This window comes from Hemiscyllium ocellatum, chromosome 9 (genome assembly GCF_020745735.1).
Source record: "Hemiscyllium ocellatum isolate sHemOce1 chromosome 9, sHemOce1.pat.X.cur, whole genome shotgun sequence".
NCBI classification, from domain to species: Eukaryota; Metazoa; Chordata; class Chondrichthyes; order Orectolobiformes; family Hemiscylliidae; genus Hemiscyllium; species Hemiscyllium ocellatum.
The window spans coordinates 104376607-104394176 of record NC_083409.1 but is presented as its reverse complement, the minus strand read 5'-3'; the positions used below and the strand labels follow the sequence as shown (position 1 = coordinate 104394176).

At 44.8% G+C, this 17570-nt stretch overlaps 1 protein-coding gene across 1 annotated transcript in view; it reads right to left on the bottom strand.

Annotated features, from left to right (window-relative positions):
* Window positions 1–14195, bottom strand: part of miga1 (mitoguardin 1) — a 112114-nt gene extending 97919 nt beyond the window's left edge. Inside the window, exons 1-3 of the mRNA XM_060829613.1 lie at window positions 14125–14195; window positions 13664–13814; window positions 5898–6093 (exon numbers count right to left, since the gene is read on the bottom strand). Of these exons, the coding sequence (XP_060685596.1) occupies window positions 5898–6093; window positions 13664–13771 (304 nt within the window). The 5' untranslated portion in view covers window positions 13772–13814; window positions 14125–14195. The remainder of the gene's footprint in view (window positions 1–5897; window positions 6094–13663; window positions 13815–14124) is intronic.
* Window positions 14196–17570: the final 3375 nt, after the last annotated feature.

The following is a 17570-nucleotide window of genomic DNA, read 5'->3' as shown; positions in this document are numbered from 1 at the left end:
TCCCCTCAACCCCACACACATCTGCCCACACCATGGGGCATGGTGCGAACACAACATTTTAATTTAAAATGTCAAACAGAGGGCACTGTCACGTTGAAGAAGCCTCTCTCCCATTTACCTTCCATGTTGGAAAGGGTTCTGATTTTCACTCCAACATTGACATTCCTTCAGGGTACATAGAATGTGTCTTAGAATCCCTACAGTGTGGAAGCAGGCCATTCAGCCCATTGAGTCCACACCACCCCTCCAAACAGCATCCCACCCAGATCCATGCCCCAACCTCATCCCCGTCTAATTCATCTAGCCTGTGTATCCCTTTCTCCATTAGTTTACCATGGGGAACCTTATCAAATGCCTTACTAAAGTCCATGTGTATGACATCTACAGTCCTTCCTTCATCTATCAACTTGGTCACTTCCTCAAAGAACTCTATTAAGTTGGTAAGGCACTATCTACTCCAGAGCTGAAAATGTGTTGCTGGAAAAGCGCAGCAGGTCAGGCAGCATCCAAGGAGCAGGAGAATCGACGTTTCGGGCATGAGCCCTTCTTCAGGAATGAGGAATCTACTCCACACAAAACCATATTGCCCATCACTCATAAGCCAATTCTTTTCCAAAATACTTGGAAATATTTTGCTCTGTTTTTTCAGCACACTGTTGACTTGACTACCAGAGCCAGGTTCAGCATTCAGAAACAATGCTGACCTCTATTTCCCAATCCTAGACAGTAGGGCCAGGCCCTAAATTTATTTTTCTTCAAGTTTGGAAGGTTGAGTTATTAGACTGCTTGAAATCATAAAAGGTGTTCACTCAGGCTAACACACAAAAACTCATTCCTTGGTGGGTGGGTGGCGCTGGAGGAACCGAAAACTGGAGGACATAATCTTAAAATCAATGAAATTAAGAATTTTTAAAAATTAGTATAAATATGGAATCCTCCATCTCACTACTATGGATGCTGGGTTGATTAAAATCTTCAAATCTGAGGTCAAAGAGTTTTACTTTAAGGTGTACTTGGATTTCCAGAATTGATAAAGTGTCACATCAAATGTTATTGCAGAGTATATAGGAGCGTGTTGCTTAAAGCGAAGATTAGCTGGCTGTTAGGAAGTACAGACTAGGTATAAATGAGTCTTTTTCAGGTCAGCAAGATGTGAGGAGGGATGTGTAACAGCGATCTGTGCTGGGACTTCAACAGTCTACATTAGAGTGGCGCTGGAAAAGCACAGCGGGTCAGGCAGCATCCGAGGAGCAGGAAAATCGGCATTTTGGGCAAAAGCCTTTCATCGGCCACGCTGGGACCTCAACAGTTTACTGTTTACATAAATGACTTGGAGTGAGGGATTGCCAAATTTGCAGATGATACAAAGATAGGGAGGAAGTAAGTTGTTAAGAGGACATACGCAGATTGTAAAAAGGCTAATTGAGTGGGAGAGAGATCTGGCAAATAGAGTACAATGCAAAAAAATCTGAAGTTTTCTGGTTTCATTAAAAGAATGAAAATAAACTGTCTTATCTAACTGGATAGAAATTGCAGAGGTCTGAAACATAGGGTGTTCTGAGGAAGGGTCACCGGACATGAAACGTTAACTCTGGTTTCTCTCTACAGATCCTGCCGGACCTGCTGAGCTTTTCCAGCAATGTCTGGCTTTTTTGTTTCTGAGATAGAGGGATCTATCTCAGATATGAATGATAAAACGTTAGTTTGTAGGATTCTGGAATTAATTCACAGAATGTGGTTGTCACTGGCTGGACCAGAATTTATTGCCCATTTCCAATTACTGTGGAGAAAGTGGTGGTGAAAAGCCTTCTTGAACCACTGCAGTCCATATAGTGTAGGTAACGCCACAAAGATAGGAGGCAGCAAATTCCAGGATTTTGCCCCAGTGAGAATTAAGGAAGGGCAATATATTTCCAAGTCAGGATAGTGAGTGCTTCGACAGGAACTTGCAGGGGGTGGTGGCCCCATGAATCTGTTGTCCTTGTGCTTCTGGATTTGGATGGTGCTGTCTGTGGAGACTTGGTGAAGCAAGGTGCAGCAACTAACTAAGATCGTTCTCATTTATTGGAAGGGGAACTGAATACAAAAATAGCAAGGTTATGCTTTTGTTATACAGAGCACTGATGAGATCACATCTGGAATACAGTGTACAATAATGGTCTCCTTATTAAGGAACAACTAAAAGGACTTGGAAGAGGTTCAGAAAAAGTTTACCAGACCAAATCCTGGTTATCCTATTGGACTAGGTTTATACCTGCTGGAGTGTAAAAATGTAAGAGACAACTTGACTGATCATGTCTGAAGGGCCTTGACTGGGGAGACGAGGAAAGGACGTTTCATTTGAAGGAACAATCTAGAACTAGAGGTCACTGTTTGAAAACCTGGGCCACCCCATTTAAAACTGGGAGGTGAATTGTTTTCTAGGTTTTGAGAATTCGGAACTCTGCTTCCACCACCTTGTCATGATGTGGAGGTGCTGGTGTTGGACAGGGTCGGACAAAGTCAAGGGGTCACACAACACCGGGTCATGGTCCAACAGGTATATTTAAAATCACAAGCTTTCAGAGCACTGTGCCTTCATCAGGTGAATTGGAGGGAAGTGCAGAATTCCAATTCTGACTTATGATTTTGACTATCATTTCAGGCAGAGAACACTTGAATTATTTTCAAGGCAGAGGTAGATCGATTCTTCGTAAGTAAGGGGGTGAAAAGTGATCAGGAGTGGGCAGAAATAGGGATTTGGGGTTAGCCATAATCTTATTGGATAATGGAGCAGCTTTGAAACAACCTTCTCCTGCTTTAATGTCGACAGGTTCCTTACGATGTAAATGCATTGGAAACAATTCAGAGAAGGTTTACCAGACGGGAATGGGTATGTTGGCTTATAGAGAAAGGATATGGAGCAAAGATGAATAAATCAGGTAAAAGGATCAGAGTTGTCTCAAGATCCAGAAATATACGTTCAGCTGTGGAGTTTAAAATTAGACAATTAAATAAATCTAGAGTAAAAAGTCAGTATTAGTAATTGAGACTAGTGGATTGCCACAAATGAAACTAGTGCATTATCATAAAAGTCTAAATTGTTCACAAATGTTCTTTAAGGAAGGAAACTGCCATCCTCACCTGGTCTGGCCTACATGTGACTCCAGACCCACAGCAATGTGGTTATGTAACTGCCCTCTGAAATGGCCCAGCAACTCTTGAGCTTAGTGGCATAGAAGGTATTTTCATGTCACCTTCTCACGGCCTACTAAGGATGGCTGAGAAACGTCTAAGACCAATCCTCACCACCCTGCTAAATGAGTTATCCGATAGACTTGCTGCAACCATCCTCGTTCAGCGCAGGGATATACAGGGCCTGCTTGAGCCTAATGTGACAGAATAAATCTACTTAGCAGTCAAAGAGAAGAGGCACTTGACTTAAACAAGATGCTGACAGTTACTAGCTACTAGTTACACTGACATATTAGACTTTGGGCTAAATTTTAATAGATATTGGCCGAGTGACAATTATGGCAAGCTTCATGGAAGGTTTCTCTCCGTAAGCCCAAGCACATTTCTTCACATTATCTTCCCAAACGCATCTCATTACTTTTGCACCACAATTCTATGGCACTCTGCTTGTTGTATCTTCCCTGTCGTATCTTTCACAGGTGGAAGTACTAGCCACTGCCAGGACCTCCCAGGATTCCTGTCACTGGTGCCATCTTTGGAGCCCAGCATGCACCCAGTTGAACACTTGCAAATATAATGCCCTTCTTGGTGCCTATCAATTGCCACAAAATGTAAGACAGAGGGAAATTGGAATCTACTTCGCCAATAGGGACCTGGGAGGTCCTGGTTCTCAGGTGTGCTTGCGGGCTCTGCCCATGCCTCTAGACGTTACTCCAAAAGATGTTTAGCATGTTTGCCTTCATTACTCAGACCTTTTAAGTGTAGGATTTGGGAAGACAAGTTAAGTTTGTACAGGACAATGGTGAGGTGTCTTCTGGAATACTGTGGCCAGTATTATAGGAAGGATATTATTAAGCTGGAGAGGGTTCAGAAGAGATTTACCAGGATGTTGCAAGGAATGGAGGGTTGGAGTTATAAGGAGAGGCTGGATAGGCTAGGACATCTTTCACTGCAGCGTTGGAGATTGAGGGGTGACCTTATAGAGATGTACAAAGTCATGAGGGGCATATATATGGTGAATTTCACCCCTAGGGTGAGGGATTTCAAGAATAGAAGGTATATTTTTAAGCTGAGAGGAGAGAGATTTAAAAAGGACATGGGGCAACTTTCTTTTAGACAGGGAGGGTGTTTTGTGTGTGGAATGAACTTCCAGAGAGAGTGGTGGATGCAGGTACAGTTACAATGTTTAAAAGACACTTAGATAAATAAGAATAGGAGGGAGAAGGGCCAAGCACCAGTAGGTGGGACTAGTTTGGGAACATGGCCGGAATGAACTGGTTGGACTGAAGGGTCTGTTTCCATGCTGTATGACTCTATGACTCTAAATAGGAAGAGAAGTAGGCCGCTTGGCTCCTCGGGCCTACTCCACCATTCAATGGGATCAAAGCTGATCTGATCTGATGTCCAAGATGGAGGTCCACAGGAGAAAGAAGCAAGCTCGAGTTGCTGGGTAATCGTCTGACTTTCAGGCGAATTGTGGCCATCTAGTGGGAGAATAGGATACTGCGTATAAAACGACGTGAGACTTTGTAATAATAAAGAAACCAAAGAACTGCGGATGACAGAAATCAAAAACAAAAAGAGAACTTGCTGGAAAAATTCAGCAGGTCTGGCAACACTTGTGGAGAGAAAGCAGAGTTAACATTTTTGGCCCTTCTTTAGAACTGTAATAATAAAATTTTTATACATACTGATACTTGCAAACACCGCTTACTGGCAAGAATATATCTTGGCGTTTAATACTAGGTGGGAAAATGGGCGTTTTTGCTCTTGACATCAATAACCTCCTCACAGCTGATCTCACATGATTCTCCCAACTTTCTCACCAATGCCCTTGCTGTTCAGTACAGTCAGTTCCGCTGTAACGCGCTAGTTCTATTCTTGTGCAATCCCATGTTCTAAGAAAATGGTGGGGTAGCGGCACCATTTAAACTAATAGGGCCGGAATTGAGTTATAACCAATACGCAAGTTAAAACTTTGTGCTTTCAAAACTCTATCCCCAGTTCATCAATTGTGCTATAGCAAATTTGTATTAACTAAATGCAGATTATAGCGGAACAACCTGTAACTGGGAAAGTTTTGGCCCCCTCGTCACAAAGGCTGTGAGAAAGACCCAGATGCCAGGCTTCACTCCTTCAAGATTTCCCTCACTACGTTCCTTTGTCAGCATTTCAGCGGACAATACCGGAGGCATTGACCCTTTCAGATCCTCACTTTCTTATACAGCAGCTCTCTTCCCTTGGAATTAATCAAGAAGAGTTGGAATTGAAGCAGTAATTAGCTGCGATCAAACTAAAACAGCAAAAACGCTTCAAGGAGCTGAACGGCCTTAAACTGTTCCTGTCCCTCAGCACATCACAAGAAAACATTCCAGGGAGAGAAGACAATAGGAAATTATTTATAACCTTTAACTCAACTCAAGCAGAAAACACAGACTGGAATGGGTGGGTCATCTTAAGAAGCAGCAGCAGCAAAAGTGAGTAAATCAGGTAAAAGGAGCAGAGTTGATTAATGACTGAGAGATACACGTTCAGTGTGGAATTTAAAATCAGACAATTCAATCAATCTGGAATAAAATGTCAATATTCGTAATGGAAACGAGTGGATTGCCACAAATGAAATCAGTGCATTGTCATAAAAATCCAAATTGTTCACAAATGTTCTTTACTCAAGGAAATATTAAGTAAAAGTAAAGATATAAAATAAAAGCATCTACATTAACCTTTCTCTGATGCTGCTGTCCTGGAAAATTCAGGTATGAAAAGCTCCTGTTCCCATGGCGACTGCTCTTTCTCCGTCTCCTCTTCCTGCTTTTTCTTCCCACGCTTTCGTTTTAACTGGTGAGTCAAAATAGCGAGTGAAGCAGCCCCCACGACGGAGATCAGCAAGAGTTTCCTCACAAGAGGAGGGAGCTTTACCTAAGGCAGGCAAAAAAAATTTATTTACAAATTTATTCTTTAATAACCGCAAGATTCAAAACAATGATCACGCAGGCTGTAGCACAGCCTTTCCTACAACATTGCAATGCAGTATGTTTTTCTTTGTTCATTCACAGAATGAGGACATCATTGGCTAGGCCAGCATTTATTGCCCATCCCTAATTGCCCTTAGGACAGTTAAGATCAACCACATTGCGATAGGTCTTGAGTCATATGGAATTAAGGATGGCAGTTTCCTTCCCTCAAGGACATTAGTGAACCAGATTGGGTTTTCCCGATCAATGGATTCATGGTCATTATTAGACTCTCAATTCTAGCTTTTTCTTATTGAATTTTAATTCCACCATAGGATTTGAACCAGATGCCCAGAATATTATCTGGATCTGTGGACTAAGAGCCCAACAATAATATCACTAGGCCATCACCTTCCCTGGAGGGAAGAGCTTTGTGAATCATGTAGACATTCCCTAGGCACCATCATATTTCCACCGCCATGTCTTTAATCAGAAATCAGTCATTGAAGTCTCACTGTCAGGGATTCCCTTGCCATCATCTCCGCCTTTTAGAAAATCTTAACTTCTTAAAAACAATCCAATCCAGAAATGGATTATTTCCTGAGCTGGTCCTTCTCAGGTCCCACCTGTGTTGGGAATGCAACTTGTAAATCCACATGTGCATCGATGGGTCAAAGTCCCTACGTGGACCCCTACCAGATCTCTTTTTTTAAAATTTCCTCTAAGTGTTTCCACTGATAGTTTTTTTTTTAAAAAACCTCACATTTCCAAGACCATTGGTTGTCAAAGCCCAGGGACGACAAAGCAGGTCCTTTGGCCAAAAGCTTAGAATGATCTTCTCTAAACCTTCACACCTCACCTGCTTTAAGACCCACTTGCGTGACCAGGCTTTTTGTTCTATTCTCTTTGTTTGGCTCAGTACTGACCTTTGTCTGCTTTTAGGAGAAAGTGAGGACTGCAGATGTTGAAGATCAGAGCTGAAAATGTGTTGCTGGAAAAGCACAGCAGGTCAGGCAGCATCCAAGGAATAGGAAATTCGACGTTTCAGGCCACCCTTCATCAGGAATGAGGAGAGGGTGCCAGACAGGCTAAGATAAAAGGTAGGGAGGAGGGACTTGGGGGAGGGGCGATGGAGATGTGATAGGTGGAAGGAGGTCAAGGTGAGGGTGATAGGCCGGAGTGGGGTGGGGGCGGAGAGGTCAGGAAGAGGATTGCAGGTTAGGAGGGCGGTGCTGAGTTCAAGGGAATCGACTGAGACAAGGTGGGGGGAGGGGAAATGAGGAAACTGGAGAAATCTGAGTTCATCCCTTGTGGTTGGAGGGTTCCCAGGCGGAAGATGAGGCGCTCTTCCTCCAGCCGTCGTGTTGTTATGTTCTGCCGCTGGAGGAGTCTCTTCCTCCAACCGTTTAACCTGCAATCTTCTTCCTGACCTCTCCGCCCCCACCCCACTCCAACCTATCACCCTCACCTTGACCTCCTTCCACCTATCACATCTCCATCGCCCCTCCCCCAAGTCCCTCCTCCCTACCTTTTATCTTAGCCTGCCTGGCACCCTCTCCTCATTCCTGATGAAGGGCTCTGGCCCGAAACGTCGAATTTCCTGTTCCTTGGATGCTGCCTAACCTGCTGTGCTTTAACCAGCAACACATTTTCAGCCTTGACATGGAAAGTGTTGCCTCAGATGTGGTGGAATTAATTGAACAAAAACTTATCAAGAGAGAATTGGAAAAACAGCTTGAAGGGGAGAAAGTTGAACAGCTACGTGGAATAAGGGAGTCAGCCGAAAAATTATAGAAGAGCTAGTACAGTTATGATGGACCAAATAGCCTCATTCTATCCCGTAAGACCTTACGATACGATTCATGTCGGCAAAGGTGACGGTGATTAAAATGGCAGTGAAGCTGATGAAAAAAATGATGCCATACCAACATCTTCCTGGTGTTATAGACCAGGCAAGACCCCTCAAAACATTTCAAGATGATAGCCTAGACCCTAATTTTGCATTTGTTTTAAGCAAGTGTACAGTAGATATTCCAGGAGAGAATCAACTGGTCAGACTACTTAGTTTCAAACAAAACAGAATTTGTTTACAAGAATACTGAATGAAGCACAAAGAACAGAAAACAGAACACCGAATAACTTATCTTATCCAAAAACCCAAAAGACTATCCCAACTTAATGCTGTTCCAAAATACTTGCAACAATTCCCATAAACACCTGCTGGCACAAAAGGAAAAATACAGAAGTCAGAAAGAGAGTCCAGCAACCTTTCTTCACATACCCACTGCTGCATTCAAACCAAACCAAAGGAGAGCTGAGCTGCTAGAACCGGCCACTCCCCTTTCATTACACAAGTTTTTTTTCTTAAAACTTGAAAGCCTTCTGCCTGAGGTGGTATCTGTTAGCTGTAGACAAATTGGCCCTAAAATCCATCCATTCTCAGACTTTCTAGAACCTGTGTCATTTGTAACCTCTCTGAAGAAAAAGGACAGCCTAACCTTGTTAAAGGAACAGATCCGTCACACTGGCTTTACTCACCTTTCAATCAATAACCTTACTGATCCGTATTGCTCAATGACACATTGAACTGTTGCTCTGCCTAGCTGCACAATCAAAGGAGACGCTGTCTCTGAGAGGCAACAGCAACTGAGGAACATAGGAACTTGAGTCCCCCTTGAGCCAGGTACACCATTCAATGAGATCATAGCTGATCTGTGACCTGACTTCATTTAGAGTCACAGAGTCAGAGAGATGTACAACACAGAAACAGATCCTTCGGTCCAACATGTCCATGCCGACCAGATATCCCAACCCAATTTAGTCCCACTTGCCTGCTCCCGGCCCATATTCCTCCAAACTCTTCCTATTCACATACCCATCCAGATGCCTTTCAAATATTGGAATTGTACCAGCCTCCACCACTTCCTCTGGCAGCTCATTCCATACACATACCACCCTCTGTGTGAAAAAGTTGCCCCTTAGATCTCTTTTATATCTTTCTCCTCACACCCTAAATCTATGCCCTCTAGTTTTGCACTCCCCCACCCCAGGGAAAAGACTTTGTCTATTTATCCTATCCATGCCCCTCATGATCTTATAAACCTCTATAACGTCACCCCTCAGCCTCTGACGCTCTGGGGGAATTTGTCTTATATTCCTGAACATCTTTGGTAACAAAAAGTCTTCAGTCTATGTTCTGAAATCAATAACTGATGGAGCGTCAGTAGCTCAAGAAAATTCCAAACATTTACCACACTTATTCATAAAATTTACCCATTTGTTACAAGGCACTTTTGAATGTTAAATTAATTCTTGTTGATTGCACTTACTGAACATTCAACTTATAACAGGAACTGGGAGGAGCAAATCTTCTACCTCCTTCTGTTAGGTTGATATTGCTTTGGTCTCTGCTCTACATAAGTCCCATAACTTCTTCCAAAGCAACAAGGTGAAGTAGCTCACTTGGCAATGCAGTCCATCCACCACCTCCAAACATTTAATCGGAGTACCACTAACACACTGGCAAGACGCATTTCAGCAAATTGCTAAGGCACTTTCAACAGCACTGTCCATATCGGTGTCCAATCCCACTGGAAGGACAGGGGCAACAGATACATGGAAACACCATGGCTTGCCAATTGCCCTCCAAGTGACACACCAATCTGACTTGGAACTTGACGCTCTGGCTCAAAACCATTTCGTCCCTGGCAGCACAGTGGGCACCTTCAAACCCCTTGGGCTGTACTGCTCCATGAATCCAGGGTAGTTAGGGGTAGGCAATAAATACTGGCCCAGCCAACAATGCTTACATTCTACAAATGCATAAAGCAACAATGCTCCCTACATCCTGGAGTCCCATCATACCCACACACGCTCTAACTCTATTTTCAAAAATTTCAAAACACACAATGAGTGAGAAAATTCATTCCCAACTCCGCAAGTCTACCCTTCCTCCTTCAGGCTTACAAAATACAAGCTTCATATCAGCTAATTTAAATCCTCATAATTTAACTCATTCTGATGAATATGTGCTGTTTCTGTCCAAAGCAAACATATCCTTCCTGGGGTGCAGTGCCTGGGATGGTACAGAGTACTCCCAAAGGAGTTTAAGCACAGCTTTATCCAACTGTATAACTCAGTCATTGATTCAGATACTCCAGACCAAACAAGTCGAACCTTATAACTAGAGTGAGGCTGTTGATGTTAGCCAGTAATCCTTCATGCAAAAGGACTGCGCAAATCAGCAGTTCTGACCTTGCGAAGTGTTTGATCTGGGAGTAACTTGAAAGTTTAAAAGCTGAAATAAGAACAAGACTATAAGAACAAGAGTAGACTGTTCGGCCCCTCAAGCCCGTTCCTCATTCAATGGGATCATGGCTGACCTGATATTCCTCACATTCACTTTCCTGTCCTTTCCCTGCACCCCCTGATCCCCTGACAGATCTATCTATCTCAACCTTAAAATGTACACAAGGATTCTGCCCCCTGATAGTGTTTCATGGCAAGGAGTTCCAAACACTCACAACTCTCTGAGAGAAGAAATTCATCCTCATCTCAGTCTGAAATTGGTGCCCTTTTATTCTAAGATGGTGCCTTCTGGTTCTAGCCTCTCTCATGAAGGGAAACATTCTCTCAGCATTTACCCTGTCAAACCCCTTAATACAATGATACAATACAATACAATACAGCACAGGGAAAGGCCCTTTGGCCCACATACACCAATTCCTAACTCTTATTTAGACCCACTACGTATTGCCCATACATGTTTCCGATCCCTCTGTTCCCCTCCCGTGTCTATCAAGATACACCTTAAACATTGCTAATGTGCCTGCTTCCACCACCTCCACGAGCAGTGTGTTCCAGGCACCCACCAACCCCTGTGTGAAAGGCTTTCCCGTTCTTCTACCCTAAACTCTGCCCTCTCACCTCGAATCTGTGTCCCCTTGCAGTTGACCGTTCCACCCTTAAGAAACCTATATGTTTCAATGAGATCACTTCTCATTCTTGTACAAGCCAGTGAACAGAATCCCAACCTGTTTAGCCTTTGCTCATAAGACAGCCCCTCTACATCAGGGATCATCCCCTAGTGAACCTTCTCTGAAATGCCTTCAATGAAATAATATAATTCCTTAAACACTGAAACTGCTCACAGTGCTCTAGATGTGGTCCCACAGGCACCTTGTACAGTTGCAGTAAGAGGAAGGGTCATTCAACCTGAAACGTTAACTCCGATTTCTCTCCACAGATGCTTCCAGATCTGCTGAGCTTTTCCAGAAATTTCTGCATTGGTTTCATAACTTGTGCTATATTTCTACTAAAGAGTAGGGTGAAGAGACAGGCTCTAGCCTCAACAGGTATCGATCTCCATGGCTGTTGGTATTGTACTCTATGCTACTTTCTCCCCAGCCTCCTCTCATTTACCTCTCCACCCTTCAGGCACTCTGCCTGTATTCCTGATGGATGGCTTTTGCCCGAAACATTGATTTTATTGCTTCTCAGATGCTGCCTGAACTGCTGTGCTTTTCCAGCACCACTCTCCTCCTGTTGGTATTAGCTGTCTCGCCACTAGAGTTAATGATCTCCTTACTAGTACTCACTTAAACTGGTCATGTCTGTAACATTTTTTCAATTCAAATGAAATCTGAACAATTAACTGATTGTCTCTCCACTGATACCAACTAACCTGCAAGTTGCAGCACCTGTTTGTTTTCCCTCCAGATTTTCCAGCGTTCACAGCATTTGTTTGTCATAGTAACATCAACAGCATTTCCTCCTGCTGTGACCCCTGAATACCATAGTGACAACGAGAAGCAATATTGTGGAAATACCATCACCACCACCTCACATGCCATCCAGTTATGGTATTACAACACAATCCTTAGATCATTGGGAATTAGATCGGTGGAATTTCTAACCTAATATCATTGTTGATGGACCATCATAGAAAGACAATAATTTTTCCATCAGATTCTTAGGGCAATTAGGAATGGGCAAGTAAACAGGCAATGTCACCCACACTACACAAACACATCAAAAACTTTACAATTCAATGTTTTAAACTCACAGCTAAAGTGCTTTATGAAAAAACCCGGTAAGAAATTCACATCATAAAACCATTAATTTTAGTGCATTTCTACGTTGACAAACTCTGCAAATACTGACAATTCCAGGGACTCTTTGGAAATAAATCTCAAGATGCCTTGAACAGACTGACACACTCCCAGAGACCCCTTCTGTAAATACTGACACACTCCCAGGGACCCCCCCCCCGTAAATACTGATCCACTCCCAGGAACCCCCCCCCACCACCACTGTAAATACAGATGCAATCCCAGGGATTCCCCCCCCCGAAAATAGTAACACACTCCCAGGGACCCCCCTGTAAACACTGACACACTCCCAGAGACCCTCTGTAAATACTGACATACTCCCAGGGAGTAAAAAATGAGGTCTGCAGATGCTGGAGATCACAGCTGAAAATGTGTTGCTGGTCAAAGCACAGCAGGCCAGGCAGCATCTCAGGAATAGGGAATTCAACGTTTCGAGCATAAGCCCTTCATCAGGAATGACCAGCAACACATACTCCCAGGGACACCACTATACATACTGACAGACTCCCAGGGGCCACCCTGTAGACACTGACACACTCCCAGGGACCACCCTCTAGATATTGACACACTCCCAGGAACCCACCTGTCAATACTGACACACTCCCTGAGAACCCCTGTAAATACTGATGAAGGGCTTTTGCCCGAAACGTCGATTTTGCTGCTCCTCAGATGCTGCCTGAACTGCTGTGCTCTTCCAGCACCACTTAACCAAACCCCCCCCCCATAAATACTGACACACTCCCAGAGACCCCCTCTAAATACTAACGCTCTCAGAGACCCCACCCCCCCCCCACAAATACTGACACACTCCCAGAGGCCCCTCTGTAGATACTGACACACTCCCAGAGACCCCCCTGCAAATACTGACACACTCCCAGAGACTCCCCTGTAAATACTGACACACTCCCAGAGACCCCCCTGCAAATACTGACACACTCCCAGAGACTCCCCTGTAAATACTGACACACTCCCATGGACCCCCTTGTAAATACTGACACACTCCCATGGACCCCCTTGTAAATACTGACACACTCCCATGGACCCCCTTGTAAATACTGACACACTCAGACACCCCCCTGCAAATACAGACACACTCCCAGAGGCCCCTCTGTAGATACTGACACATTCCTAGGGACCTGTAAATACAGACACACCCCCAGGGTGGGAATAGCAGTCCAGAGAGCTAAACAAACAGCATGTGTTAACACTGGAAACGCAAACCTCGCCACGAAAGCCCGGTCAGATACTTAAAGCCAAGGCTCCTGTTGAGGGATTTTATGACACCACTCTAGAGCAGGTGGGACTTGAAGCCGGGCCTCCTGGGTCAGCGGGAGGGACACTACCACTGCGCCACCAGAGCCCTCTAACAGCGGAGCTCGGGTTGTGTCGGCTGTGTGGGGTGTGGGTGCGGTGGTGTGAGCTGACCTCGGGCAGGGAGCGATACAGAGACCCCGGGAGGTGGACAGCTCGGAGCGCCAGCGCCTTGAAGTGACCGGTAGGATCGCTCACGGATTCCTCAGCGAGATCGCTCATTTCTCTTTTCCATTCCCCCTCCAGCCGATCCGATCAGGTGCAACTTGTCAAATGCAAGACACAGGGTGTTATTCAACAACCAGATGCAACAAAAACAAACATCGAACATCAAACCGCCCGCCAATTCTTTATTTTTTCACCCGCAAGAAACTGAATTATTGACAATGTCCAGACAAGAGACAAATTAAAATCAAAAATTGGCGCATCTGTCAGCCTACCTCACAACTGGTACAGGGAGCACAGAGAGAGAGAGAGAAATGCAAAGGGGATGTTGAAAATATCTGGTGGGGAAGGCTTGCAAATTGCATTAGAATTAAAGTCTGGTTCTTCGACGCATTAATGCACTGACCCACCTTCACAAGCTGGGATGGATTGACCGAGGAGGGAGGTGGGGAGGTTCCTGGTTCTTGTGCACCTTGTCCCTGGGCGGGGGAGTGAGAGAGAGAGGATTCAGTCCTGACTGTCCCTGGGTGGGAGGATGCAGCCTTCCCTGTGGCTTGCTCGCTCCGACAGCCAATGCCTTCCTCCCTCAGCTCCCTGATGGGAATGACAACATACCAACGCGCACCACTTCCGGGCTCCCAAATCTTCGCCACAAATCACGCTGCCCCCTCATCACAACGGAAACGTGCATTCGTACAGCTCCATCCCTGACCCCGCCTGATGTATTCCATGCAGTCCCTGAAAGAACTTTTTGATATGAGCTCACTCTGTTGAGGCAGGAAGTGGGACAGTCACAGTAACATTTGTGCCACACAAATGCCAGATAATGACCTTCTGCAATAAGAGATTTTTTTCCCTGGGGTGGAGGAGCCCTGGGCGGCACGGTGGCACAGTGGGGGCGGCACGGTGGCACAGTTGGGTGGCATGGTGGCACAGTGGGGGCAGCACAGTGGCACAGTGGGGGCGGCACGGTGGCACAGTGGTTAGCACTGCTGCCTCACAGCGCCAGGGACCTGGGTTCAATTCCCACCTCAGGCAAATGTCTGTGTGGAGTTTGCACGTTCTCCCCGTGTCTGCGTGGGTTTCCTCCGGGTGCTCCGGTTTCCTCCCACAGTCCAAAGATGTGCGGGTCAGGTGAATTGGCCATGCTAAATTGCCCATAGTGTTAGGTAAGGGGTATATGTAGGGGTAGGGGTATGGGTGGGTTGCGCTTCGGCGGGTCGGTGTGGACTTGTTGGGCCGAAGGGCCTGTTTCCACACTGTAAGTAATCTAATCTAATCTATAACTAGAAGACATAGGTTTAGGGTGAGAGGGGAAAGGTATATAAGGGACAACCTTTTCATGTGAAGGGTGGTGCATGTATGGATTGCGCTGCCAGAGGAAGTGGTGGAGGCTGGTACAGTTACAGCATTTAAAAGGCATCCAGATGGGTAAGGGAATAGTAAGGGTTTAGAGGGATATTGGCAAGTGTTGGCAAATGGGACTAGATTAGGTAAGGCTATCCAGTTGGCATGGATGGGTTGGACTGAAGGTTCTGTTTCTAGATTAGAGTGGTGCTGGAAAAGCACAGCAGTTCAGGCAGCATCCGAGGAGCAGGAAAATCGACGTTTCGAGCAAAAGCCCTTCATCAGGACAATGCCCGAAACGTCGATATTCCTGCTCCTCGGATGCTGCCTGAACTGCTGTGCTTTTCCAGCACCACTCTGATCTAGAATCTGGTTTCCAGCATCTTGCTTTTACCTTGAAGGTTCTGTTTCCAAGCTGTACATCTCTATGAATCTCATCCATCCCCTGCTCCTTGACATTTAATGGTGTTATCATCACTGATTTCTGGACTATCAACATCCTGAGGGAGTTACCATTAACCAGAAACTCAACTGGACTGGCTATAGAATCGGCGGCTACAAGAGCAGGTCAGAGATAGGAATACTGAGGTGTGTAACTCGTCTCCAGAATCCCTAAAGCCTATCCACCGTCTGCACACATGCCAGGAGTGAGATGGAATACTCCTCACTTGCCTGGATGGATGCACTCCAGTAACACTCAAGAAGCTTGACACCATCCAGGCCAAAGCAGTTCATTTGATTGGCACCATATCTACAAGCACCACTCCCTCCACCGTGACACTCAATCGTAGCAGTGTGTACCATCAACAAGATGCACTGTCGAAATTTACCAAAGATCCTGACACCGCACTTTCCAAACCCACAACCACTTCTATCTAGAAGGACAAAGGCAGCAGATACATAGGAGCACCAGCACTTTTTTTAATTTCAAAAATATGCTTTATTCATAAAATTATTTGGATCTGCATACATTTCCATCATGCCATTCTTGCGCACACATTGTTTTACATGCAGACATCGAAATTTATTTTGCCTATATACAAGTCTGAACATTTACCATCCAGCTCTTCTGCTGAGGCGTCAGCAGAGCCCAAATGACTGGGTGGGCCCCCTGTTCTTCTTAGGCAGGCAGATGTTATGCAGTGGTCTTTCCCCATCGTTCCTTGGCGGCAGCTGCCCCAAGCTTCAGCACATCCCTCACTAGCACTTGCAAGTTCCCAAGCCAGTCACCATACTGACTTGGAAATATATCACCATTCCTTCACTGGATCAAAACCCTGTAATTCACTCCCTAAGGTCATTGTGGGTGAAACCACAGCAGGTGTACTGCAGTGGTTAAGAAGGCAGCTCACCACCACCTTCTCAAGGGGCAACTAGGAATGGGCATTAAACACTGGCCCAGCCAATAATGCCCACATCCCAAAGGTGGTTAAAAAGAAACGCTAATTTGCACCTGGCAAGCTCCCAGTGATTGGATCGCCAGTTTCTGTGATGTTGATTGGAGAATGAAGTGTGACCAGGACATTCTTTTTCATGATGACGTGGCCCAGAGTCCTTTCGCTCCACCTGAAAGGGCAGGCAGAGCCCAGTTTTACACCTCAACCAAAAGACAGCGCCTCCTTCAGGAGTGCACTGGTGCGTCTCCCCTGACTGTTAGACTCAGACCAGTGGAACTTGAACTTTCTGATTCCGAGGTGAGAGTGCAACCAACTAGGTCACAATTGACACAGAAATGGTGACTAAAAATGTCAGCAGTAAGGATCCTATACTCAAGAAATACAAATAGAATGTGAAATCTCACAATCAAATCTTGTAATCATCTGATCACAAAAAATAGGAGCAGGAGTAGGATATTCTCAAGTAAGCTCCGCTTTTCAATCAGAACCTGGCTGATCTACAATGCCCTTAACTCCACTTTCATGCCTGTCCCTCATAGCCATTAATTTCCTTGTCACTCAAAAATCTACAAAACTCAGCTTTAAATATACAGGTATTTAATAACTCAGCCTCTACTGGTCTCTGGGGGAGAACATTCCAAGCATGAATGAATGTTTGGAAACTGTGTCCACTACTTCTAGACTCCCCCAGGAGAGGAAACATCCTCTCAGCATCTGGTTTCCCTGTTTAAGGAAGGATACAAATCTGTTCAAAGCAGTTCAGGGACGTATCACTGCATTCATATTTGGAATGAGCATGTTGTCTTAAAAGGATAGAGCCGTGATTTAATTAGGAACTGATAATTGTGCCCCACTGTTCCACAAACTGTATATTAATAAAGTAAGAGACCAAAATAACAAAGTTACCTGACTGATTGCTATTCAGAACAAAAGTAATTAACACCAGGTTTTGTCAGTAACTGTAACTTAACTCTATTTACATGCTTAAATTTAGCAAGAGCAAAAAAAATGTCTAATTTATAACTATATAACTTATTATACCCCTTCTAAATCCACAAATATATCAGAAAAACAGATTAAAGACAAATGGTTTACCATATGGGATCTTAGGA